At 40.9% G+C, this 26,107-nt stretch overlaps 2 protein-coding genes across 9 annotated transcripts in view; both read left to right on the forward strand.

Annotated features, from left to right (window-relative positions):
• The window catches only part of CEP57L1 (centrosomal protein 57 like 1), a 43,992-nt gene extending 37,244 nt beyond the window's left edge, over window positions 1–6,748 (forward strand). For 5 of the 8 annotated variants that reach the window (XM_065590222.1, XM_065590221.1, XM_065590225.1 and 2 more), the window contains 2 exons: window positions 9–153; window positions 6,177–6,748. In XM_065590222.1, coding sequence (XP_065446294.1) covers window positions 9–153; window positions 6,177–6,602 — 571 coding nt within the window. In that variant the 3' untranslated portion in view covers window positions 6,603–6,748. Of the gene's footprint in view, window positions 1–8; window positions 154–4,020; window positions 4,546–6,176 lie in introns of those variants that run through there. The other 3 variants (XR_010600089.1, XM_024102494.3, XM_065590227.1) reach the window with 2 other exon arrangements.
• Window positions 6,749–10,254: 3,506 nt separating this feature from the next.
• Window positions 10,255–26,107, forward strand: part of LOC101937976 (uncharacterized) — a 115,019-nt gene continuing 99,166 nt past the window's right edge. The window contains exons 1-8 of the mRNA XM_024102512.3: window positions 10,255–10,465; window positions 10,928–10,970; window positions 13,563–13,723; window positions 14,926–14,998; window positions 15,522–15,632; window positions 17,520–17,633; window positions 21,020–21,214; window positions 22,710–22,872. Of these exons, the coding sequence (XP_023958280.2) occupies window positions 13,587–13,723; window positions 14,926–14,998; window positions 15,522–15,632; window positions 17,520–17,633; window positions 21,020–21,214; window positions 22,710–22,872 (793 nt within the window). The 5' untranslated portion in view covers window positions 10,255–10,465; window positions 10,928–10,970; window positions 13,563–13,586. The remainder of the gene's footprint in view (window positions 10,466–10,927; window positions 10,971–13,562; window positions 13,724–14,925; window positions 14,999–15,521; window positions 15,633–17,519; window positions 17,634–21,019; window positions 21,215–22,709; window positions 22,873–26,107) is intronic.

A 26,107-nucleotide genomic window follows, 5' to 3' on the forward strand; every position in this document is an offset into this window, starting at 1 on the left:
TCTAACAGTGAGCATCAAGAACTCTTGAAGCAGATACAAGAAACTCAAAACTGTGAAGTTCGTGAAGACCTAGAACGTGAATTGGATTGTCTTGTAAAGCAAATGGAAATTAAAGGGGAACAGATATCTAAGTTGAAAAAACACCAAGCTAGTGTAAGGAAATAATTTTTAAAGAGTTTACTTAGGAGCAAATTATTGGAATATGATGAAAATAATTTTTCATGCTGTTGCCAGAGAGAGCCTATATTTAGAATGTACAATCCCATTGGGATTCCAAGACACACAGGTTCAAACAAGAAACTTATTTGAAGCGTGTGTCAGATTCAAACACTCATCCCTGTCTCTATTTAGAAAGCAATGATGGCTTGAATGCATTTTAGAGGTTTTTTTATCTTTAGAAATAGTTCAAACTTAAATCTACATAATGAACACTTCAAAATATGTCCAGAACTTTTTCTCATAATACCCTAATTTTGTCTACTGGAGTGTCCTTCAGTGCAAGTTTCAGGGTACATGCAAGTCAATACACCCACACACACACACACACTGGTTGACATTCAAAAGCATTCATAGTAATATCAACCTCATGATTGATATTTATTCTTACAAAGAGCTTAGTGAGGTGCTGAGGCTTTAGGTAAATATTTAGATACAATGGCTGATACTGAACATCTGGAATGAAGCTAAAGTGGAAAACATTGCCATAAGTAGGATATTATAACTGATGAGGGCTGGTCTCTATTAAAAAGTTATATCTGCATAGCAACGTCTCGCAGGCATATGAAAAATCCACACCCCTGAGAGATGTAGTTATGCTGACTTAACCCGTTGCTACCGCCTCTCAGGGAGGTGCATTACCTACAGCATTGCTGTAGTAAGTGTCTACACTGAAGCCCTGCAACAGTGCAGCTATAGTGCTGCAGCTGTGCCTGTGTAGAATTTTAAGAGTAGACATAGCCTTAGGTAACTCAACCTATGCTACGCAACTCCAGTTACGTAAATAATGTAGCTGGAGTTGATGTACCTTAGGTTGAGTTACCGCCGGAGGGTCGATGGGAGAAACTCTTCCGTCAACTTAACTTACTCTTCTCGTCGGGGGTAGAGTACAGGGGTTGTCTGGAAAGCGATCTACTGTCAATTTGGCGGGTCTTCACTAGACCCGCTAAATCAACTGCCGGTGGATCGATCTTAGTGCATCGATACCGGCTGTAGTGTAGACATAGCCTTAGATAACGCTGCTCTACAGCCAAAATGCTTCTGAAATAAATGTAGTCAGACTTTACTAATTCTGGGTCACTGAGAACGAAAATGATGCTTAAAATTGTTGATTGGCTCTAGTTTTCAAGATATGCTATTGGGTCAGTATATACGACCCTTGACTTGGGAATGGCGGAGGATAAGTGAGTTATAAAGGGAAGGGATCTCAATTTAAACCAGAAATGACTAAAATACATCTTGGACTGGATCTATGAATAAATCTATGACTGGGTTTGGACAGTACTTGCTTTTTAGGCAAAACAATGAATGATGCAATCTGAAGCTGGTATTGCGTCATACATGATATGAATTGCATCATGTTATTCCTAGAAGTCATGGATGATGCAATCATAACGAAGCTTACATCACTCTGCTGAACAAATTGCCCTATATCAGCTCTAGAAATCATACAGTGTCGTGCTCTCTTATTTGTCAGTGTTTGATTTTGCAAAGGGACACATTTCTGTTTAGCCAAAGTGAGCAGAGATGCCTCGTACTTGTGTGAACAGTGCAGATAACTTCTGCTATGTTTGTGGTGAAGTGACCTTTGCATCACAAAAGCGCAGTATAACCACTATACTTAAGAAAGCCTATCACCTTTATTTTGGCTGCAAAATTGGAGATCAGGACAAGAGGTGGGCCCCACACATACACTGCAACAAATGTTCGCCAGTGGTTGAACAGGAAAAGGAAATCTATGCCTTTTGCAGTGCCAATGATTTGGAGAGAGCCAACAGATCATACCAGCAATTGTTACTTCTGCATGGTGCCTCCAGTTGGGAAAGGTGTGTCAAAGAAGAAAAAGTGGACTGTGCATTATCCAAATATTCCATCAGCTATATGCCCAGTACCCCACGGAGAAGGACTGCCGGTTCCTGACGCACCAGAATCATTCTCACTTGAGTCAGACGAGGAAGAGGATGAAACTTCTGGTCCTGAACCATCAATGTCACAGGACCCACATTTTCTCCCATCCTCCTCTTCTGAACCACACCTCAGAACACAAGGTGAACTGAATGACCTTGTCAAGGATTTGGAACTACCCAAGAGTAAGGCAGAGCTGTTAGGCTCCAGACTACAGCAGTGGAATCTCCTGGCAGGTGATGTTAGGGTTTCCATGTTCCGTGACCGTCAAAAGGATCTTGTCCCATTCTTCTTCATGGAAGGTGATCTTGTAGCCTGCAACAACATCGATGGTGTGATGGCAGCCCTCAACATCGTTCACGATCCAGATGAGTGGAGACTGTTCATTGATTCATTGAAGACGAGTCATAAAGCTGTTTTACTGCATAATGGCAATGTTTTGCCATCAATTCCAGTTAGTCATGCAGTCCATATGAAGGAAACCTATGACAACATGAAACAACTTTTGATGTGCATAAACTATGACCAACATCAGTGGCAGCTTTGTGGCGATTTAAAGGTTGTTGCTCTCTTGCTTGGTCTGCACACTGGATACACAAAGTACGGCTGTTTTCTCTGCGAATGGGATAGTCGTGCAAGAGATTCCCACTACATCAAGAAAGATTGGCCACTCCGACAGTCATTGGAGCCTGGGAGGAAAAGTGTTCAGCATCCACCACTTGTTAAATCAAGGAAGATTTTGTTACCACCCTTACACATCAAGCTGGGTCTGAGGAAGAACTTTGTCAAGGCCGTTGACAAAACACAAGCAGCTTTCAAGTACCTCTGTGGAAAATTTCCAAGGTTAAGTGAAGCTAAGATAAAGGAAGGTGTCTTTGTTGGTCCTCAAATTCGTGAACTTCTTCGAGATGATGCATTTGACCATGCACTGCGTGGCAAGGAAAAGACGGCATGGAAAGCCTTCCAGTTAGTGGCAATAAATTTTCTCGGAAACAACAAGGCAGACAACTACAGGTTGTTGGTGGAAAACCTCCTCAAGGCATACAAAAGCCTTGGTTGCAACATGTCACTAAAGATACATTTTTTGCACTCTCATCTAGATTTTTTTTCCCACCGAACTGCGGAGCAGTGAGCAACGAGCACGGCGAGCGATTTCACCAGGACATTGCAACAATGGAGAAACGCTATCAGGGCAAATGGAGCCTGTCAATGCTTGCAGACTATTGCTGGACAGTGACAAGAGATGCTCCATTTAATGAATACAAGAGACAAGCCAAGAAGCGCTGAGTAGACACTGAATAGGACTAAACTATGTACATAATAGTTTTTTGCCTTTTGTTTCATAATAAATTTTATTTATATAACCCTTTTGCTGGTTTTTAAAGTGTTACATAAACAGGACAGGTGAAATATTATCATGTAAAGCAACCATAAACACATGAAAAGACCTAGGTTTACAATTTATGATTAAAACTCTACTATCTACACCATATACATAGACATAAAATGTAAAAACTTAAATATCTTAGAAACAGTAGCCAATCAGTTGTTTTAATTGTCATATTTGAATTCAGCACATCAAAATACATAATAAATAGCACATTTTATCTCTGAAGCAGACGACTTCTCAAAAATTGTAGACCAGTGTAACAGACTCTCTCTCTCAAACATTTACGTTTTGAATTTTACAAAAATACTATTTTTTTTATATTATCTTATTTACATTTTTAAAGTAAAGTTCTTATGCTTGCTACTTCTGTAGAAATAAACCTGGTAAGCTAAACTCTTTTTTCATTTATAGTTGGTGTTTGAGACTGTGTGCCTCTTAAGTGGTGCCTGGGTCTCTAGCCGGTATCCTTTCTGAGCATTAAAACTTTTATGCATAATCTTCATTTTTAGGTCCACAAATTAAAGCAAAAAACTCAGAAATTGAAGAGACAGTCAGCTCATGTCCTACCAAAATCTGATGACCTAAAAGGAACAAGAGAGATTCCAGTTCCTCCAAGCGGAAGTGCATCAAAAAACTGCCCTGTGCAGAAAAGCAAAAGCTCTCTTCAGCTGTTAAAAAATGTGCAGAAACTTCAATCAACACTGAAAAAAGATGATATCATGTGGGAACAATAGTTTTACATTTTATCATATAGGTAGTGCCTCGTACTGATATTGCCAAAAAAAAAAGTCTGACACTTCATAGGTTTGGATTTAACAAATATTAGACTGAATTAAAAGTTTAATATTTTATTTATGCCATGTCTATTTGCTAGACTAATAGTAAATTTCAGTTGAAATTTAAGTTTGGGTTGAACAAACTCACTTTCCCTGTAGCTAAACGTATTTGTAATAAAATCTGTTTTAACTATTTCATGAGGTGTCCTAATTTCTTTTAGTTTGCAAAATAAAACTATCTTTGAAATATATAAGAAATGCAATCTGTTTCTTTTACCCACTTTCCTCCTCATCGACATACATGTACACACTTTGAAATAATTATATCAGTAGAGGAGGAAGGGAAAACTCCTTAATGCAGGGCAAAAACTCAGGACTATCACATTTCCTCCATGCTCAAAGGAGATACTTGAAGCCTGCTTCTGCAGCCCTAACAGGGCCAAAATTCCTAGTGGAATCAGTGGGAGTCTTCCTTTTGTGAGGACTGAATATTTGAGTTCTTACGATTAATGCAGACAAGTACAATGTCTGTTGTGAATGTGCACTTGCTAATTTTTTTTTTAATGTAAAATTATCTAGGACATAAACTTTAGTGCCTGCATTCATGGACTGATGTTGAAGATTGCTTGTTTTGCAGAGGGAGTTTGGCAATAAGTCACTTGCAATGATAGAGCAAGAAGGTCTTCTTTCTACGAAATACTTTTTCTGAAAGTGTAATGGCTTGTATTATACACACTTGCCAATCAGAGGGCTTAAATGGCCCATATTGGTTCAAATATGGTGTGGGTTCTTTTTATTAAAGAAAAAAAAAATCCCCCACATCTGACTCTTTAATGCTAATAAGGCACAATTTATACTGCTGTAACAGCCATGTTTTTAATATGAATATTGCTAAACTCATTTTGGCTCGATATGTGGAAGGGACCAATCCTTAAAAACCTAAGTAGATGCCTAGCCTAGAACTCTTTGTCAACAGAGCCTGTCTAAATCATGTAATAAGCCAGTGTAGTGGAAACATGTAGAACAATGGCTGAAGCCATTGTATGTACTGGGTCTAGAACCCCATTCCTGTACTCAAATATGTAAAAAATGACCCAATCCACTACAGCTATGGTGTCTTCAGACTTTCAGCTGCTTGCTGCTGCTGTTAGTACAACAGAGCTACACTCTACTTCTAATATTTAGTACTTGGGGTGTGATCTGTAAAGCAACTTAATTGCCTAATTTTCCATACATAACACCACTGTGATTAACGAAACTCCCACTCAGCTGCTGCTTGTTGGTGGGTGCCTAAACTCACTCGGTGCCTACATTTCCATTGTAAAAGTTCCTAGGAACCTAAATTTTAGCCCCTGGAGCATGTACTGTATTAAGCAGCTGGGTGCCTATGCTTGCCTAACCCCAACTGTGATTTGTGAATCAGGGGAAGGTAGGCAAAAGAATACCTTTCTCTCATTTTGGGCCTGATCCAGTAGGTGTGCTCAGAGACCAGCTAGTACCTGGCTTTTACTAGTCCATGCAGCCCAGGGGGCAGAACGTGAGCATGAGCAAGATTTTGAGCATGACAGAATGGAGGGGGGGGGGGGGGGAGAAGCAAGATCTGTTAGTGAGACAGCAGTTAGGTAGTGCAAGGTGTAGGTGGACAGGGCATTGGGTTAACACATCAGAGGGTAGCTAATGGGTCCTCTAGTGGGTCACAAATTAGAGACCACTTAGGGTAGGGAAAGGGAACCACAGATAACCAAGGCAAGGAAGCGGGGAGAGGGCTGGGAAAAGGCTACGGAGCAAGAACGGAGATGTAGGGGGCAGCTGAGCTGCTACTAGGCAGGGAAGTGGGAGGCTGGGGAGCAAGGTCCAGCATGATAAACAACAGTATTTCCATGTTGCAGCACCAGTTATGGCAGCAAGAGGAGGAAGAACAGGGGCAGAGGCAGTCCAACCAAAGCACCAGTCTCAGGCCAAGGCTGAGCCCTGGGCTGAGGCTATCCACCGCAGCCATCCCGGTGAACGTGCCAATCCCACCACAGTTTCATGGGGCTCTCTCAATGGACCTGCATCCAGTACTATGCGCTGGGCCCAGACGCTCTCCAACACCTTTTGTGACGCTCTTCATGAGAACTTCGACACAACTGTACCCAGGAGTCAGCCACTATCTGTCGCCACTGGGTCAGCACCTCCCTGGGGATACAGGCATCAGGATCTTTTCAGCAGATTGCTGCACAGACTACTGGCATCAGCAAGTCTACGGGCTCCAGGGTCCTAGACCAGTTCCTGGAGGCCATAATCAGTTGTTCACAAATACATCGATTTACTGAGCCAACCGGAAGGAAAACAGGTAGAGTTCCATGGGACTGCCACCTTCCCAAGGACTACTTCCTAGGAGTAGTCACAGTACCTGCGAGACCACTGGCATTAGTATGTGACAACTCATCTTGGCTTCCCCTCTTCCCATCCCTTGTCTACTCTGCCCATCTCCCTGAGTGTGAGATATCACATGTCCCTCCATTATTATAGAAGGGGGAATTTTAAACTCACCATACAGGGTATTTACATCCTGTTTGTGCAGAAACCTGGTGGCAGCTGAGCTTTGTGCATGCTATCCAGTGGGAAGTGTAATGGGCAAGTGAAGTGGTAGGTTTTGAGAGGTCCAGGGGTGTCTCATGAGTATATCCTTCCAACACATTTAAGATAATGTACATCTCAGAAAATTCTTTTGGGTCTTGTGCTGTCAACGTGAGGCACTTGTTAGTGTTTCAGTGGAGCTATAGATTGGCATGAGCACCTGTCTGTGGGGGTTGGGAGTCGCCATGCTGCCTCCCCTGGCTGACCTAAGCAACTCCCCACTGTTTGGTGGAACACAGTGTTTTTCCTGTTTTCTAGATAGATTTGAACAGGGGTCTCCCACCCACCCAGTGGATGCTCTAGCTGATGGGCCACAGACTGTCTGCACTCTGGCCCAATGATTCTTTTATACTTTGTGTGCATAGGACCAGTTATTGGGCTAGAACAGGTGAGCATGCTGCTGTGGCACAGTTGTTAGGGCATCTACCTAAGAAGTAGGAGACCTTGGGTCTGGTCCCCCTACTGGAATGATTCTTTCTTAATCTTTTATTATTTATCCACTAGTGGAACAGGATAAGAGATTGTGGAGAGAGGCAGGTTCTTAATTCATTCCTGCAAGAAGTGCTTAAGATGCCTGACTCCACGCAACTCCTTTCTGTTCATGGATCACAAGCAGAGATGGGCGCTTCCCTATTGCCTGATCTTAGGCATTTATCTCTGAGGAAGGGATAAGGCTTATGATACACTCTTTTGGTCCCATTGGCTGGCTTAGGTGACTGCCTCCCTAGTTGCTTGGCTCGGTCAATTGCATTTTTACGTGCCTATCTCTCCCCATTCTTTATATAAAAGGTTTTGGGTGCCTAATTCAACGTGGTGGATCACAGTGTTGTTCCTGTGACTTTTCTAGACACCTAAAAGTTAAGCACAATAATACTGTGTGCTGCAATGCCTAGGTCCCCATGTGTACTCCAGGGTTGTTACTTCTTTCCCCTCATGTAAATATGGCAGAATGAACAAACTAATTATTCAAATTTGATATTATAATCCCTTGATGCAATAAATCCCTGATTTAGTGCTATCTGTCTCTGCACCACTGTTTTCCCTCCAAGGAGTACATAGGGAGAGATGGTAATGCTAAGAAAATATAGCTCTATTCTAACATTTTGAAGAGGATAAATCAGTTTAGTGTTACAAGGGTTTTAGCCCACGAAAGCTTATGCCCAAATAAATGTATTAGTCTCTAAGGTGCCACAAAAACAGAAGTAGCTGAAGGAAGGAACTGGTAAAGATAGACCCTTAATTCTCAACTTGAGAAGCTTCCAAGGAAATAGTGCCTTTGTAACAGCATAAATAAACCTGCTATTAAGAACAAGCTAACAACAACACAATCACCAAACAAAAAAACCACCACCATGAGATTAACTAGGAGCAATTGCTTTTCACTGTCACACTAAGGGCTGGTCTACACTGGGGGGGGGGGGGAGAATCGATCTAAGATACGCAACTTCAGCTACGTGAATAGCATAGCTGAAGTCGAAGTATCTTAGATCGAATTACCTGGAGTCCACACGGCGCGGGATCGACGGCCGTGGCTCCCCCGTCGACTGCGCTACCACTGCTTGCTCTGGTGGAGTTCTGGAGTCAATGGTTAGCGTGTTCGGGGATTGATACATCGCATCTTAACGAGACGCGATATAGCGATCCCGGATAAATCGATTGCTACCCGACAATACGGTGGGTAGTGAAGATGTACCCAAAGGCATACTAGCTACACCTGCTGGAAGCTTCAGCAGCTTCATGGTAGGAAAGGAGTAGAAGCTGCTGTAAAGATGGCTTCCTTTTCTACTCCCGGCTGGGTAGAGTGTACAGAGATTTTTTTTTTTCTGGGAATTACTGTCTACACCCAACCTGCTGGCTATGAGCATTGATGCTATCTAGAGTGTAGCAAGGGGAAGGGTTTGTCCAATTACAACTCAAAATTCTAGTGGGGTTCTGCAACTCAAGTTAATTAAGGGTATTTTTAAAAGTGTACATACACCAGAAATAAAACAATGTTGTGGCAGTTCAGTGAAGTTCCGCTACTGATCTCCGGTATGAAGAGAGCTGGGTGGTCCCCACAAATCTTTTTGCAGATAGGGCCTTGCAAAAAGTAGAGCCAAGCTCTGTTTGTAGGGATTTGCAGTTGCTGTTGTCAGAAGTGGGTCTTTAATCAAAAGTTGGCAGCACTGCACTGTTGTGGAATAAAGTTAATAAGCATTTTTGGACTAATGGGTTGTGCTCAGTGACTTCTCAGTGATGAAGGAAGACTGCATATATTTTGTGGTGTATGTGCCGTATTGTCTATCTACAGATTTACTACAATGTATTCATTTTTTTAAAAAGTTGTCTAACTGGGAGTCTTATAAATTTAGTGAATTGTTTTACAGCTTTGGTTACTGTGGGAGACCAGCAACTTTAATTAATGTTTATTTCAGGTCTGTTTCCCTCTAAATTGTGCCAAAAGCTGGATCTAGGATTTTTTGTATGGAGCATGTCTGGACTAGAAAAATAGGTTGTGTTTTAGAATGTGTTCCCCAACATAATTTTAAAAACTAGCATACACACCTTTTAAAGACATGTTTACTGGTAGGGGTAGCCTCAAATTGACCCCAAGGGTTGTTCATGATCAGCTAACATGGTTTTATTTTTAAGGATGTCAAATCCTGATTACATTAGTGTTTAAAAAGGCATTTTAATTATTTTCCTCGTACAGCTGGGACTTGGATGAAGAAAGGAAATATATTTCTATACATTGAAGTCAGCATTGCTAGAGGTAGAAGGAGTATTCTGCAGTTGCAAAGAGCCCGCTCTGATTTTAGGTTCATATTTCACCTTAGGAGCCCCTCTTATCTTGTGATCTTTAGCCATCCCTGCTATCCCTGTGAAGTAGACAGATATCTCTAGAGATAGGTTACTTCTTGTACCTTAGTTTTCCTAAGGTTACCACACAGAGAGTCGCTAGCAGAGCCAGCATTGCTACCGTGAGAGCCCTGCTACCTAGTCCAGACCCTGCAGCCTATTTTCAAAAAGTTTTTAACGCTTAAGGGCCATATCATATCCCAGGTAGCCCAAAGGGTTGCACTCGCCTCTCGCAAGAGGGCAGGGGATCCTACACCTAAGCAATAAACCATAGACCCACTGCTATTAAATCTAGACAAGAAACAACCAGAGTTTTACCCCCGTGTGTAAGTACCAGGTGAACATATTTGCACAATGACAGCACCAGGCGCCGCCGCCAGGGAGTCCCCGCACCTTCGGAGCCAGAGACGATCAAAGGCAATCGCAGCTCCTGTCTGGAAGCCCAGGAAGATCCTTTTCCCTGGGCTTCCCCGCCCCTTAGAACGTTCAGTGTACTGCGGTTGCTATGGTTACAGCTAGGCCTGTCCACGCGCTGGGAAAGTGGCGAGTGTATCAGCTTCTTCCTCTGCGCCCTGATTTCGATTCTGTTGTTAACTTTAGAAAGCTGGGGGACAGACTGCTGGGTGCTACTACCGCAGTGATAGGATCGGAACGCTTCCCTCACTGCAAGGGCTGATTAGTAGCAGTGGCTGACAGCAACCTCGGGGGAGTTAGACAGGTATTGTATGGCTCTGAAGCTGGCAATGGAGATTTTGGTGCTGTGGTTCTGTTTACAGAATGGAGGAAGGGACAACGTTTGAATGGCCATAGTAAATGTGTAATAAAATATGTACTCTACATAAATAGGTTACTACACACCCCTCAGATTGCCTGTCTCTGTGGATTGGGAGGAGATGGAAAAGGAAACCAAATACAAATGGTTCATGATAGATCGGTAATTACTTGAGATCTTTACTTAATTTTATGTCAAAAGTGTTCAGTTTCGAGTCTAGATGAGATTTTGGAGAAAAGAGGTGAGTTGATCATAAAGCAGTTTTTAAAAATTTATATAATCAAAAACTTTTATGCATGTTTTATATTTCAGCGCCAAACAGTTCAACCCATTTTTTAACATCAATGTCTTACTATTATTTGTTCTCAGGAACTGTTTAAATTTTTCAACATGTGTTTCCTTTCTCAGAGTAAAACAGAACTGATGTACTGTAACATGCATTAAAAAAGAGGTAAAGTATAGATTAAATTATTTCTACAGATAATAAAATGTAAACCTCAAAGTTTCCTTAGCTAGAGGAAAAATTCTAGAAATGAAAAATGCATTCTTACAGCAGTAACTGCAAGAGTTTGTTTTGGAATAGTATCTCAGTATTGCCTAGAATGGGGAGACCAGCCAAGTTATTTTTTATTTAGAAAATTTACAATTGGAAGCAGCTGTTAACTACTTATGATGGGATTTTTAAAGGAGCCCAAGGCCCTACTCCTGCAAACATGTAGGTATGTGCTTAAATTTACTAGCGTGAGTCGTTCCATTGATATCAGTGGAACTACTCATAGTAGTAAAGTTAATCAAGTGCCTAAGTGTTTTCAGGATCAGGGCCTATTATAAGAGTTTGGAGTTCAATTTCAATGGGATTTAGATGCCTAATTCCCTAGGCTCCTTCGAGAATCCCAGTCTGGAATTCTGTAAATGACTAATATGTAGGAGAGCTTTCAAACAGATTGTTTTACTCAAGCAGTAAGTTTGGCTTAGTGAGGGCTTGGTCTGGAATCTCTTACAGGTCCTTTTGAATCATACATAGAAGAAAGAAAACATTCAATGTCCTTTTGCATTTGAAACTATTTTAACTTTTTATGTTCATTCACATTTTGAATGTTATTACAGAAGCAGCAGACAAATGTTACAATGACCCATCCCAAAGGAGAGCAATCAGCCTGATCCCCTTACACTGGGTTATACAAATTAGTCTTGCACAAAATTATCAATGACAAGAGAATTGATTAGTGCTCTAATCTAGGGTCATAGTTTACAATGGGACATACGCAAAGTAGGACAAAGGATACAGGTCAAACAATATAACTGGATACCTAGAAAAGTAAATTGTATCCAACAACTGTTCATGTTTCTGGTGTTAATCAAATATGCTAGCACACGTTAAACAGTAATACTCTGTTACTTAAACCTGCTGGAAAGATTTTGTCTCTGTATAAAAGGAATTCAGTTTGAAAACATATGTTACAATCTTTTTCCCAGCATAACTAGGGGTTGGCCATTAGACATTTCAATAAATCCACTGTGTTCTGGCAAAAATAATTTTAGAAAAATATCAAGGCAGGATCTCATCAAGACTTGGATACTTACTAATATAACTTACTACAGATGTTTGTGTGGACTGGAAGATTTACTGAGAGACATTTGCTTCGCAACATAAAAGTATCATACAGAATTGTGATACCTTTATGAAAGCAAAATAAGAAACTAGAGATGTGGGAGCACGTGATCTTATTTTTGATTTAAAATACTATTTTTGTCAGTTCACCCAGATCTGGGAAACCCACCAGGAGACTACATTGTCCTCCCGTAGGGCCTGATCCAAAGCCCAATGAAATCAGTGGGAGTCTTCCCAGTGACTTCGGTGAACTTTGGATCTGTCCCTTAAAACTCCCCCATGGTGTGATGCATCAGAAACACTTGATAGTGGTTAGGCACTATACATAACTGTCTTACTTGTTCCCTTGTGTTCCTTGTCTATTTGTCACATCAGTTTGTTATATTTTGTCTTAAATTTGGGCCCCAGTTCTGAAAACACTTGTGCATGTACTTAACTTTACTCCAGTGAATAGTATCATTGACTTCATGTGAGTAAATGTTTGCAGGATTGGGGCCTTAGGTTGTTAGCTCTTTTGGGCATGGACCTTCTTTTTGTTATATATTTGTACCGTGACTAGCATAATAGCACCTACAGGCCAGGGCCCTATCACAATACAAATAATACTTAAAGTCCAGATTGGTGGACTTTTGGTTGCTTTTATTTTTTTTTTTTTAATGTTACTGTTCAGTAGCAATGTAACAAATTAATGATCTGTTTTCAGGAAATTAAAATTGGTTCCATAATAATCTTATACAGGGTGAATGAGATGCTGGTTACTGTTACTTCTTACTAATTTGTGTACTTGTTATCGGAGTTGAAGAGCTTTGCCTGAACCCTTATAGTACAGCTGGAGAGCAGAGATTGATTTTGGAGGGACAGGGTCACATCAAGTGACTTTGCATTATCAATTTTGATTGTTTAGCAAAAACACCAAGCCTCACCTCAGCCCTTAATGATGGTGATGATAATACCTAGCTCTTATAAAGAGCTTTTCCTTTCAAAGCATTTTACAAAAGAGGCCAGTATCAGTATCCCTCCATTTTACAGATGGGGAAACTGAGGCCCAGAGAGGGGGAAGTGTCTTGCCCAAGGTCACCCAGCAATGATGTGATTAAACTCCATGAACCTTGCTCAATAAATCCCAAAATGCAAGAATGCAAAGAGTGTAATTCCAGAGTCAGGAATTAGAAATTAGTTCTTTAGAACTTCTAGTGGATCTGGTGTTTCCCACACCAGAAGAAAATTCAGTGTTCATTATAATATATGTCCTGATGGTCATCTCATATGCAGCACATACTACCTGCGATTTCTCTCTTTTAAAAAAAAAAAAACAACCACCCTTTTTCTTTGGAATTATACGAAAATCTCTGTGCATGTAGATAATGTACTGTGCTCTTGAGGGAAAAAACACTGTCTCTAGGCTTGTCCTATGCTATACTTTGGTTGTAGACTTAAAGCACTGAGGTTTACAATATGGATGAATTTTACAAGATCTCTTCCACTGAGAGAGTCCAGCAGTTGGAAAAAGAACTAGCTGTTCAACTGGCAGAGCTGAAGACAGAAATAGAAGACAATGGGGTACTGCAGGGAACACCAGATAGAGCTTACAGGTAAAGAAAACCTCTTGGTGAATGAGGAAAAGAGGACTGATTATGTCAATTATGTATTTTATAAGTGTCTGTTTCATGCACTTTTGTTTCCTCTTGTTAGAAATCCTACATGCTTAGTGATCTAGAGCAGTGGTCTCCAAAGTGGGGTGCGTGCACCCCAGGGGGTGCTCAAGAAGATCCTTGGGGGTGTGTGGCAGGAGGAGCGTTTTTTTTTGTTTGTTTGTTTGTTTTTTGCTTCGGCACAGCAGGGGGTGCATGCTCAAAAAATTGTTACTGATAGGAGTGCGCGATCAAAAAAGTTTGGAGACCACTGATCTAGAGGCTTGGACACAGACCTGGGAACCAGGAACCTTGACTCTTTCAATCCTGGCTCTGCTATTGACTCACTGTGTAGTATGGGAAAGCTAATATAAAATTCTAAATGATTTTTGGAAATTCAGTGCTGTTCTACGTTTTAAATCCCAAAATAAAATTTAAAATCTCCCTGCAGCCTTAATTCATCCTCTCTCACTTCTTTCATTGAAGAGGGGTGTCTTTGAGTGTTCTAATATGGTTTCCTGTACATTGCTTTTGGACATGATTCTGCAGCTCATACCACTTGGTTGGTATTTAAAACATACACATTCATTTTTATTTAGTAGTATAAATATTTAATATTTACAATAGTTTTAGTGTGTAAATATTTTAAAAATACATCTACATAGTGTGTGTGTGTGTGTGAGAGAGAGAGAGAGAGAGAGAGAGAGAGAGTGAGTGAGAGATTTGGCTCTTATCCTTTTTACAGCCTTGGTCTTCGGTGTCAATAAATATGGGGTCCTGTCTTGCAGACCTCACTCAGGCAAAGCCTTTATTTATTTCAGTGAAGATTTTAATTGAGTAGGGCTTGCAAGCCCTGCCCAGGTGTACACACTGTCTGTCTGTCTGTCTCTCTCTCTCTCTATCTATCTATCTATCTATCTATCTATCTATCTATCTATCTATCTATCTATCTATATATATATATATATATATATATATATATATGTGTTTTAAACTTTTCTGCCTTAAAAAAGGGATATTTACTATGGATAATATTTACCATTGATTTATACCACTTGAATTGTACTGGGCCTGTCAAATTATGACAAAGGAATATATTAATTAACAGACACTGCATTGTTTTCTATCTGTCTGTAATATTCTTTTGGATAATTTTTCTATAGCTCTGTTCCGATACCAAAGGACGCTTCGTATTTCAGAAAAGAAAGGGAGGTGATACTGAAGAAAGTTTTACAGGTAACTGAAGAATATACTAGCATGAAAAAAGTCACCTTTAAATAGTTCTCAATTACTATTTAGAATATAACTTCAGATAAAGATTTTTTTTTTAAATGAGCAAAACTGTAACTGTCTCCATTTTTGATAATAAGGCGCAGGGGGGTAGGGTGGGAAGAGTACTAATATAATTGTTTGTATAGTAGTGAAACAACACAACCCTTTATTTTCTCTACAACAGCTGTTCTTGTGATACTGATAATTTTGAGCCCAATCCTGTAGCCGTTGCCCATATGATCATTCCCACTGGCTTCAAAGGCTACAGGATCAAGCCCATAACAATCGGTTTTCTTTATTTAAAATCAATCATTTTGTATCCCAGATTGTGAAAAATTAGCCTTCTGCTGAGACTCGTGGGGGAGGGGGGAGAGGGAGAGGGGGTTAGTTTTGCCTATTACAAAACATGAATGTGGCATAGCATTTTTCCTGAGTGTCTGTATTTGCCCACAAAGTTTGCTTGATGTCTAAGTACCTGTGCTTGTAGGTAGCAGAGGCAAAACCTCTTGTTGTTCAGGCTGCTGTCATGCAGAGGGAGCTAGAGAGCTGTCTGAGAAGAGAGTATACAGCAGAAAGCTTACCTCTGTTACTGCACCAGGTAACTTTTCTATTTGCTACTCAAAGACTCGGACAGTGTTTCAACATGTATGTCCTAGCATGATGGTGACTGAGTTATGACTTAAAGCAAGGATTAAACAAAACTCTGTTCTGAAGGCTATCTTGAAAATGGATGTGCTTAAAGCATTTCCTTGGATAATAAGGAACCTCTTGTACTACTTGGTTTGGTATCTAAAAAGGGATCAAAGTCAGCTGGGATGGGCTGGAACAATATTCCTGTACTACTGTGTGCCCCCATCTGTTTCTGTAGTCTTTGTTCTTAAGTTTTTTTTTTTTTTTTAAAGTTGCTAATCCTAGTGGGGTGGATTCTGCTGCCTTCCTCATGCTGATTAGTACCTTACTAACAGTGGTGCAAGTAGAAATCATTTCTTGCTGGTACTGCACTCATGGGAGGGACACAAGGCGGGAGGGCACGTGACCTCTCCGCGTGACCCTCCATGTGACTCCTCTCCAGTCCAGGGCCCCCATATTCTCCCCGTCCCCGTGACACTTTATATATACAAAGATCAACAGGCTTAACTACTCACTTTCCCCCCAAATATGTAGTATTCAGTCTGTTTATATGGAATATGGGAGTTGGGGAGGAGTCATTTCAGAGTATGTATGACTTATTAAAAGACAGATTTTAAGTAGAACTGTATCCTAAACTGCTTTATTGTATTGTACCCAAACACTGCATTTCAATGAGGGATTCAACTTCCTTTATAGGAATAGACTCCTGAAAATCTTACCCTTACCGGCCCACAAAAGAGGTCCATAGTCCTGCAAATAGTCCCATTGTCTTCAGTGGGCTTGATCAAATGTTTAAGGGTTTACAGGTTTAGGTTCCAAGTTTGTAAATTGTTCTGGATGAAACTGACGAAGCCTGAGCTGTCAGATCAGAAGGACCTTCATTCGAATAAAGGTGGGCAAATGTGTGATAAGACTTAGCGCCGTTGCTAAAATGAGGAACATATTTTCAGCAAAGTTCTTGGCAGATTCCTGAGGCAGCTGGCTGGTTTAAGGCTGTCAGTGTCCGGCATTATTATCTTCACTTACAGTTCTCTCACCCACAAATCTGGAAAATGAGGCATTTGTTTTCTTTGTTTTGCTGCTCCAGTTCCAGTTAACAAAATGCATGTTAGACTAGTTTGGCTGCAAAGAAGAATTCTATGTACAGTGTGGACAACACCTGATTCCCATCAGGCTACAGAACTGGGCTGACATCAGAATCCAAACATCCTCTGGTCGGTGCAAGCAGAGGCATTCCTGTAATGATTTGGGCTTGATGTGATGCAGTATGGATGTCATGGATAATTCAGACCAATGAAGAGAAAAAGAATCAAAAACACTGTTGAAACACCATTCGTCCCGCCCACCCCTCCCCTCTTGAGGACTCCTGACCACTGAAACAGTACAATACATATGTTAACAAACTTAAATAAAGCCTTTGTTTAAGTTTGTTAGCATATGTATTGTGCTGTTAAAGCCATATAAAGAATGAATGTCCTCCTTAGCTGTGTTCTGCTCCTTTAAGGAGCAGAGTGCAGCCCCCACCCCAGGGTGGGGGTGGGCAGGCTAGCCCCAAGTCTTTCCGGTATCCCGTACCCACTAAAAATCTCTTGCTGGTTCTGCGTACTGGAGGACACCACCCTACTTGCACCCCTGCTTACTAATGAATAGCACCATTTTCTTTACTAGGACTACTTGTAGAGAAAGTTACCTCTCAGTGTGAGGATGGGTGGCAGAACAGGAATACTAAGGGACTGACTATTTCCCCCTCTCCCCTGCTTTTGTTATTCTTAGTACTACTTTAGTTCCCCCATAATGTTAAACTGTTACCGTTTGCTCAAGTGTGACACTTTGTTTATTTTTGGTTTCATTAAAGTTTTTTACAGACAGAATTACCCATCTGGTCCAGAGTAAATACTTACACATGCTTAGATGGAAGAGATTTTGTAGGCACAGCAGTGTTATTGAACAGCTTTATCCCCTCTATCAGGTAGGAAATAAAAAAATAGAAATATTGCACATGTGCATGATATGTTCATGGTGGTTGAGATGGCTGACTTGCACTTAAGTGACAAAGCCATAAAGGATAAGGATCATCGGTAAAGCACTGAGATCTTCAGATGAAAGGTGTTCATATGGTAGCACCTAAAATGTGCTATGTAGTTTGCAGCAACAGAGCAGAACACATCAGCTGCCCTAAGAATGTACCGTGAGTGGAGGGAAAGGAATATTGAACACAAATGACTGGGGGCATAAACGTGTGGCCTTTTAGTACACATTTGTGGTTTATTTTCAAAGATAACCCCTAGACGCCAAATGTTATCATTACTATTTATTATGTAGGTCATCTCAAGAGAGCATCAGAAAGACCTTTTATATCATCCCCCCCGTCCCCAAAGTATTCTTCATATGCCATATGTTAGCAGACTATAGTTTAGAAAACTTCAAAACCATTTTGCTGGTACTACTTTTGTTTTCTTCCCTCCACTTGTAATTCAGAGTTTTTTAGTGCTATGAGTCCAACCATACATTCTCCTAAAGAGCCCCTGTCACTGTAACACTCAAAAATACCAGAGCTTTGAAACAAGTATGGCAATGGTCTTAACACTGTAATCGCACATTTAGCCCAGCAAGCTAGTAAGTCATTAAAACCACATAGCTTGGCAGCTGTGGAATTACATTGGTTTATTCAGTAAAATCTGTTTTTGTGACTGAAAACCACAAGTTTTAGAAAATAGGCCCCTTCTGAATCTCCCTGCCAGACTATCATTTAAAAATGAAGCAAAAGCAGTTCAAGAAGTGTCGAGTCCAGTCCAGGAAAGTGGAAGGCTCTTGCCCATTCCAGCTTTCCATGTCCTCATTTATTGTATTTCAAAGAATGTAGCACTTGTTTTGTTCTGCGCAGGTACCTTAAGTTTTCAGGAGAAACACTTCTCACTGAAAATAAATTGTGAGTTGTATTAGTGGTGGAAGCTGAAATGTGACATTATTAAATAATAAATGTTAGGGCACAATAGTTTAAATGCTCCTCTTGCCAACCTGTTCTTATTGATTAAATATAAAATTTTTAGTGACTGTGAGCATAGTAAATTTGTTGATTGCATTTTCTGGTAAGTATGTTATTCAGCTGTATTGTAAATGTCTGCATTGGTTACCAACTCTAAATCAAAATATATAATGAAAATATCAGCAAAGATAAAGTGGGCACTGCAAGAATCCTGTTGGATGTAGACATAGACAGATGATGGTTATTTTCCAGCGTTTTGTTATGCTAGCAGTGTGGAAGCGCAGTGTCAGAGATGATAAAGCTGTTTCTACCTTCCAGCAGGGCAGGTTTATCAATTTAAAAAAAACAACCCTTCTACTTAATATTTCAGCAACCTTTTAAAGACAGGAAACTCAGAAAAGAGGTAATAGGCTATAAAGGCAGTCACTAGCACTCAATCTACTTGGTAATCTCTGTGCCACAAGTTGGCGGTTTCAGTGCATTTTCTAGTGGACTGTTGTCCAGATCATATGCCATTACCACAACTGGCACTTACTGGTAGCCTCCTAAAAGGGGCCAAGGACTGAATGGACATGGAAATTGAACCCACCCTCCATTTCTACCATGAACCAGAGTAGATGCACACTGGCAGCACACATGAAGAAACTTAGAATCATAGAATATTAGGGTTGGAAGAGACCTCAGGAGGTCATCTAGTCCAACCCCCTGCTCAAAGCAGGACCAACCCCAACTAAATCATACCAGCCAGGGCTTTGTCAAGCTGGGCCTTAAAAACCTCTAATGCATATTCCACCCCCTCCCTAGGTAACCCATTCCAGTGCTTCACCACCCTCCAGTGAAATAGTGTTTCTTAATATTCAACCTAGACCTACCCCACTGCAACTTGAGACCATTGCTCCTTGTTCTGTCATCTGCCACCACTGAGAACAGCCGAGCTCCATCCTCTTTGGAACCCCCCTTCAGGTAGTTGAAGGCTGCTATAAAATCCCCCATCACTCTTCTCTTCTTTAGACTAAATAACCCCAGTTCTTTCAGCCTCTCCTCATAAGTCATGTGCCCCAGCCCCCTAATCATTTTCATTGCCCTCCGCTGAACTCTCTCCAATGTGTCCACATCCTTTCTGTAGTGGGGGGACCAAAGCTGGACACACTACTCCAGGTGTGGCCTCACCAGTGCCGAATAGAGGGGAATAATCACTTCCCTCGATCTGCTGGCAATGCTCCTACTAATACGGCCCAATATGCCGTTGGCCTTCTTGGCAACAAGGGCACACTGTTGACTCATATCCGGCTTCTCATCCACTGTAATCCCCAGGTCCTTTTCTGCAGAACTGCCGCTTAGCCAGTTGGTCCCCAGTCTGTAGCAGTGCACAGGATTCTTCCTTCCTAATTTGCAGGACTCTGCACTTGTCCTTGTTGAACCTCATCAGATTTATTTTGGCCCAATCCTCTAATTTGTCTAGGTCACTCTGGACCTTATCCCTACCCTCCAGCGTTTCTACCTCTCCCCCCAGCTTAGTGTCATCTGTGAATTCATGCCATCATCCAGATCATTAATGAAGATGTTGAACAAAACCGGCCCCAGGACCGCTGCTCGGTGTGTGTTGAACCTCTGTGATTGGCTAAGGGCCCAACTGTAGCACAAGAAGAACTGTGTGCTAGTGTGATTCTCTGCAACCATTGTGGGGGTTGGTGTGGTAACAGCCTTGGAGAGTATTTTAGGCAAGTGTATATCAGGGAAACTGTAATAAGGAACAGTGTTTAACTTAATTTTTAATTAGTGGTTGTGCAAAACTTGGGATGTTGTTGCTTAATAAAAAATGAGGAAAAAATTACTTTCCGCTTTCTGATGAACTCTAGTTTCCACCGAGAGCATCAGCAAATAGGGATGTCAATCTAGAATATTCACTTGCATTAAATTCCCTAAAAAATATACAAAAAAATTGTTTTTGAAAAGGTTTTGTTATTTAATTCTAAAAGCATGATGTAAACTGGTGATCTGATGTCACAGATGCTACTCACTTTTTATCCAAGTAATCATTGCCATGTGGAGAATGAAGCATATTTAATTGGAAAAAAGATTGTGGATGATTCTGTATTTTTATACATTCAGATTTTAGACAGGTGGGTATATTAATTGCAGCTTCCTTTACTGTCAGAGCTGACTGGTAAGAAATTCTCTGTTTGAGACTGGAGATGACCTTTCCTCCTGGACTGCAAATATCATTTAGTCTAGGAAGCAAGAGCCTCAAAATTCCTCCCAAAGTAGGATTTTTCACATGGTGAAAATGCAGAGTTCTTCTAGTTAATTAATAGATTGCATAATGAAACAAACACAGGAAAATGATGGTATTTTCTCTCTCTACATAGAAACAAATTGGTCACATTATGCAGGAGTACAACGATGCTGTTCAGAGGGCTGCGAGACTGTCGGCTGCACGACAGAACTTCCTGACAGGAAAGAAAAATTCTGTAACTATAGTGACACAGGAAGACCTGGTTATTTACATGCAGTGGTTAGTGTGTCACCTACACTCTCTCAAGGCCATTCACAGCTACCTTAGGGTAAGAGAGCATTGTGGATGGTGCAACATAATTGTCAACCTCTGCACTGCAAAATGTTAGCATTTAATAAATGTAATAATGTTTCCCAGGGAAAACATGATTCTGCTGGAGCGAAGGATTGAGACTACATCTCAGAACTCTGTGGGATTTTTGTTTTAGGCGAACAAATCCTTGCAAGAATGCTGTAGCTAGTGTAAAAATCTCTGATGGGGGAAAAAAGAGAAACTCAGGAAATACAGAGTTAAGGTTAAATTTTAAAAGAAATTTAGAGATTTGAAAGTATTGAATTGCACAAGCAAAGTGCCCTGTAACATGCTGGCAAACTAAAGGCCTGCTAACACAGTGGATAATTCTGCTACAAAAAAGATAGATAAATCCTTCTGGCTCTTTGAGGTAAGTAGGATAATGAGTCCCCTGGGTATAATGTAAATAGGCTGCTTGGGTTGAAGAAGATAAAGGGTATGGGCAGAGCAGTCTAGAAGGAGAAGACCTGAAATCTTCTCTCCAGGCTTTCTTTATAATCAGAGGCTTGGTCTCGGTAGGATTTTACATTGGTATAGCTACGTCTCTCAGGGTTGTGAAAAATCCACAGCCTTGAGAGACATGGATATATCAACCTAACCCGCAGCGCAGACAGCGCTAGCTTGGCAGAAGAATTCTTCCATCTACCTAGTTATTGCCTCTCAGGGAGGCTTATTAATTACTCAGAAGGGAGAATCCCTCCCATTGAAGTAGGTAGTGTCTGCACTGAAGTGCTACAGCAGCGCAGCTGCATTGATGCAGAGGCACCGATGTAGCGTTAGAAGTGTAGGCATATCCTTGTGGTAGTGGTGGTGGTTGGTTAATAAAGCCAAGCCCTAAGTAGAAATGAGTTTGGATTTTGTGTGTACACTAGATTGGGAGCTGCATTTGCTCACACATCCATACAACCTTAACCCTGCCCCTGTAGCAATGCCAGTCTATGTAAGGACTCACCTAAGAACACAGAAAATTTCAATGGCAGATCTGAGGAGTTGTTCTGCATTGCACTTAGTTTACCTAAACAACAAGGAGTCTGGTGGCTCCTTAAAGACTAACAGATGTATTTGGGCATAAGCTTTCGTGGGTAAAAACCTCACTTCTTCAGATGCAACTAAAGATGCATCTGAAGAAGTGAGGTTTTTACCCATGAAAGCTTATGCCCAAATACATCTGTTAGTCTTTAAGGTGCCACCAGACTCCTTGTTGTTTTTGTAGATACAGACTAACACGGCTATCCCCTCATACTTGACAGCATGCAAGGCACTTAGTTTAGCTAGTGATTTTATAGTATAAGCACTGAAAGTAGTTTTTAGTTGTTTAATTGTATCTTTCATAATACAAATGACAGATAATCATGGTTAACTTTTTTCTCTTCTGTTTTCCCCACACACACACACACATTAAGTCACAGACTGGGTGATTTTAGTGCTTTTTAAGTGAAGTGAAATAACGACACATGCATTTATATTTTCAGGTACTCCAGTATTTGCCTATCTCTCACAGAATGGAGGTGGTTATTGAGAAACACCCTGAGGTGGCCCAGGATAATGGGGACAAATTCAGAAGTGCCACTATGTCTGAATCCTTATCCTCTAATATTCACTTCTCCCTTTGCCCCAGCATTTCAGGAAGAGAGGGTGAGAAATTATTACATTTCCTTTAAAACCACTATAAAAGGACCTCTAGTGTGGAAGTCATCTGTTGATGTGTACTCTTGAGACAAGTCAGCAGTCTTGGTTTGGAAAATATTAAATATTATTCTTGTTTGCACATTTGAGGAATGTGGAGTGCAGCTTGTGAAGCCAGCCAGCATCCTGTAGAATTGAGAAGGCTTCAGAGATCTAGAGCACAGAATTTAAAGTCTCCAGGGGTGGATCACTTCATTTTGCAACCCTCTGGTTGTAGGGGAAGTTTGTGTGTTATTGCAAATCCTGAGTATCTAAAGGTCTTGTATATGTATTGAGTCATAATAACAGCATATTAGAAAAACACTGCAGGACTAAATTTGATGGGGAGTCTGGGATATTGTTCTGATTATACCAAGCATTGAAATGTTACTCCTTTCTTTTACATAAACATTGCTTAAAAATATGTTTCAATAGGTGACCTCTTTATAGAGAGATTTATAGTTTAAAGCTAGGGCTCTCGATTAATCGCTGTTAACTCAAAAAAATTAATCGCGATTAATCACCATTTTAATCGCACAATTAAACAATAGAATACCAATTGAAATTTATTAAATATTTTGGATGTTTTTCTACATTTTCATATATATTCTGTGTTGTAATTGAAATCAGTGGATATTATTTTTATTATAAATATTTCCACTGTAAAAATGATAAAAGAAATAGTATTTTTCAATTCACCTCATACAAGTACTGTAGTGCATTCTCTTTGCCGTGAAAGTACAACTTACAAATGTAGATTTTGTTTGTTTGTTAAATAACTGCACTCAAAAACAAAACTGTGTAAAACTTCAGAGCCTACAAGTCCATTCAGTCCTACTTCTTGTTCAGCCAATTGCTAAGACAAACAAGTTTGTTTACATTTACAGGAAATAATGCTGCCTGCTTCTTATTTACAATGTCACCAGAAAGTGAGAACAGGCATTTGCAAGATATTCACGTGCCAGATATGCTAAACATTCGTATACCCCTTCATGCTTCAGCCACCATTCCAGAGGACATGCTGACGATGCTCATTTTAAAAAAAATGCATTAATTAAATCTGTGACACAGTTCTCCCCCAAGGAGTTCAATGTTCCCTGCTCTGTTTTACCCGCATTCTGCCATGTATTTCATGTTATAGCAGTCTTGGATGATGACCCAGCACATGTTGTTCATTTTAAGAACACTTTCACTGCAGATTTCACAAAACGCAAAGAAGGTACCAATGTGAGATTTCTAAAGATTGCTATAGCACTTGACCCAAGGTGTTTAAGAATCTGAAGTGCCTTCCAAAATTTGAGAGGGACGAGGTGTGGAGCATGCTTTCAGAAATCTTAAAAGAGCAACACTCCGATGCGGAAACTATAGAACCCGAACCACCAAAAAAGAAAACCACCTTTCTGCTGGTGGCATCTGACTTAGATAATGAAAATGAACATGGGTTGATCCACACTGCTTTGGATTGTTATCGAGCAGAACCCATCATCAGCATGGACGCATGTCCTCTGGAATAGTGGTTGAAGCATGAAGGGACTTATGAATCTTTAGTGCATCTGGCACGTAAATGTCTTGCAATGTCGGCTACAACAGTGCCATGAGAATGCCTGTTCTCACTTTCAGGTGACATTGTAAACAATTAGCAGGCAGCATTATTTCCTGCAAATGTAAACAAACTTGTTCGTCTGAGCAACTGGCTGAACAAGAAGCAGGACTGAGTGGACTTTTAAGCTTTAAAATTTTACATTGCATTCAAAAATAAAACAGTTTTTTGTACATAATTCTACATTTGTAAGTTCAACTTTCTTGATAAAGAGATTGCACTACAGTACTTGTATTAGGCGAATTGAAAAATACAATTTCTTGTCTTTTTACAGTACAAGTACTTATCAAAAATAAATATAAAGTGAGCACTGTACACTTTGTATTCTATGTTGTAATTGAAATAAATATATTTGAAAATGTAGACAACATCAGAAATAAATGGTATTCTATTATTGTTTAACAGTGCGATTAATTTTTTTAATCGCGTGGCAGCCCTATTTGAAACATATGCAAGCATTTCTATAGGAAAATCTCTTCCTGGTGATTCTCTGTTTCTGCTGAATTAAGGGGACAGTGTTCTTGTTTATAGAGTGCCACAAATGTGTATGGTGCTTAACAGACAAATTAGACACCTCCCTGCTTCAGAGTTTAAATTCAATAGTTCACTTTACAGGCACAGGCACAGCCAGAGGGGTGGCTCTGGGAGCTCCTAATGTCAGGGACTGCAGGTCTTGAAGCCTGATCCACAGGACACTTAGGCACTAGTAAGTTCCAACTTGCCACCCAGTGACCTACCAGAACTGGCAGAATAGAAGCTGAACCCTGACAGAGGACTCCAGTCCCGGAATCTGATTGGCAGAACTCTGGGGGTCCTGACTGGTTCACAGCTTCTATATAAACCCAGCACAGGAACAGAAAGTTGTCCATGCAACTGGGATCAACCTATTTAGGACTGCTTCTCCTGCTACTTTCTACTGATCTCCTGGTAACCTGATCCTGCCTGCTTCCTGATACCTGACTCTTGGTTTGCCATCTGGCCTGTCTTGAACTTTGACCTGGTATCTGATGCGACCACTCCCGACTCCTGCTCCCACACCCTGGTCGTGACACCTAGGTGTTCTGGGAGACTACGGCACTTCTTACATTTGGGGGGTTTTTTGGGGAAGGGAGGGGTGCAACCTGTCCTCCCCTCTGCAGCTGGAAGCTAGGCTGACCAGTGTGAAGGGGCAGAGTCAGACCATGGCCTTGTTGGGGAAAGGAGGGGAGACTCCATTTGGAGAGGCTAGCACTAATAAGCACATGGACTGCAAATGTAGGTTATCACCTGTACAGGGAGCAGCTGTACAGCAACAGGGCACAATCCGGTCTGGAGTTGGTGTTTCATGAGTGAGCGATTAAAAACGCTCTGGTGGAGAGAGGAGAGTAAGGGAAAAGGAGGGTAAAGGATGCATCCGTGGGCTTTAACATGGAGAAGAGTATGGGACTTGGAGCAGAGATAAAATGCATTTGCATGAAATGTCCACTGCTGCCATCCACTATAATGAAGGTGACAGAGCCCCTGCCTTGAAAGGGGTTGATGGCTTGATAGAAGGGGGAAGAAGTTGGAGGACCAGCCACTGCATGCCTTATGTTTCCATGTACACATAGATCATAAGAGCCTCAT

The sequence above is a fragment of the Chrysemys picta genome, chromosome 3 (assembly GCF_011386835.1).
Source record: "Chrysemys picta bellii isolate R12L10 chromosome 3, ASM1138683v2, whole genome shotgun sequence".
NCBI classification, from domain to species: domain Eukaryota; kingdom Metazoa; phylum Chordata; order Testudines; family Emydidae; genus Chrysemys; species Chrysemys picta.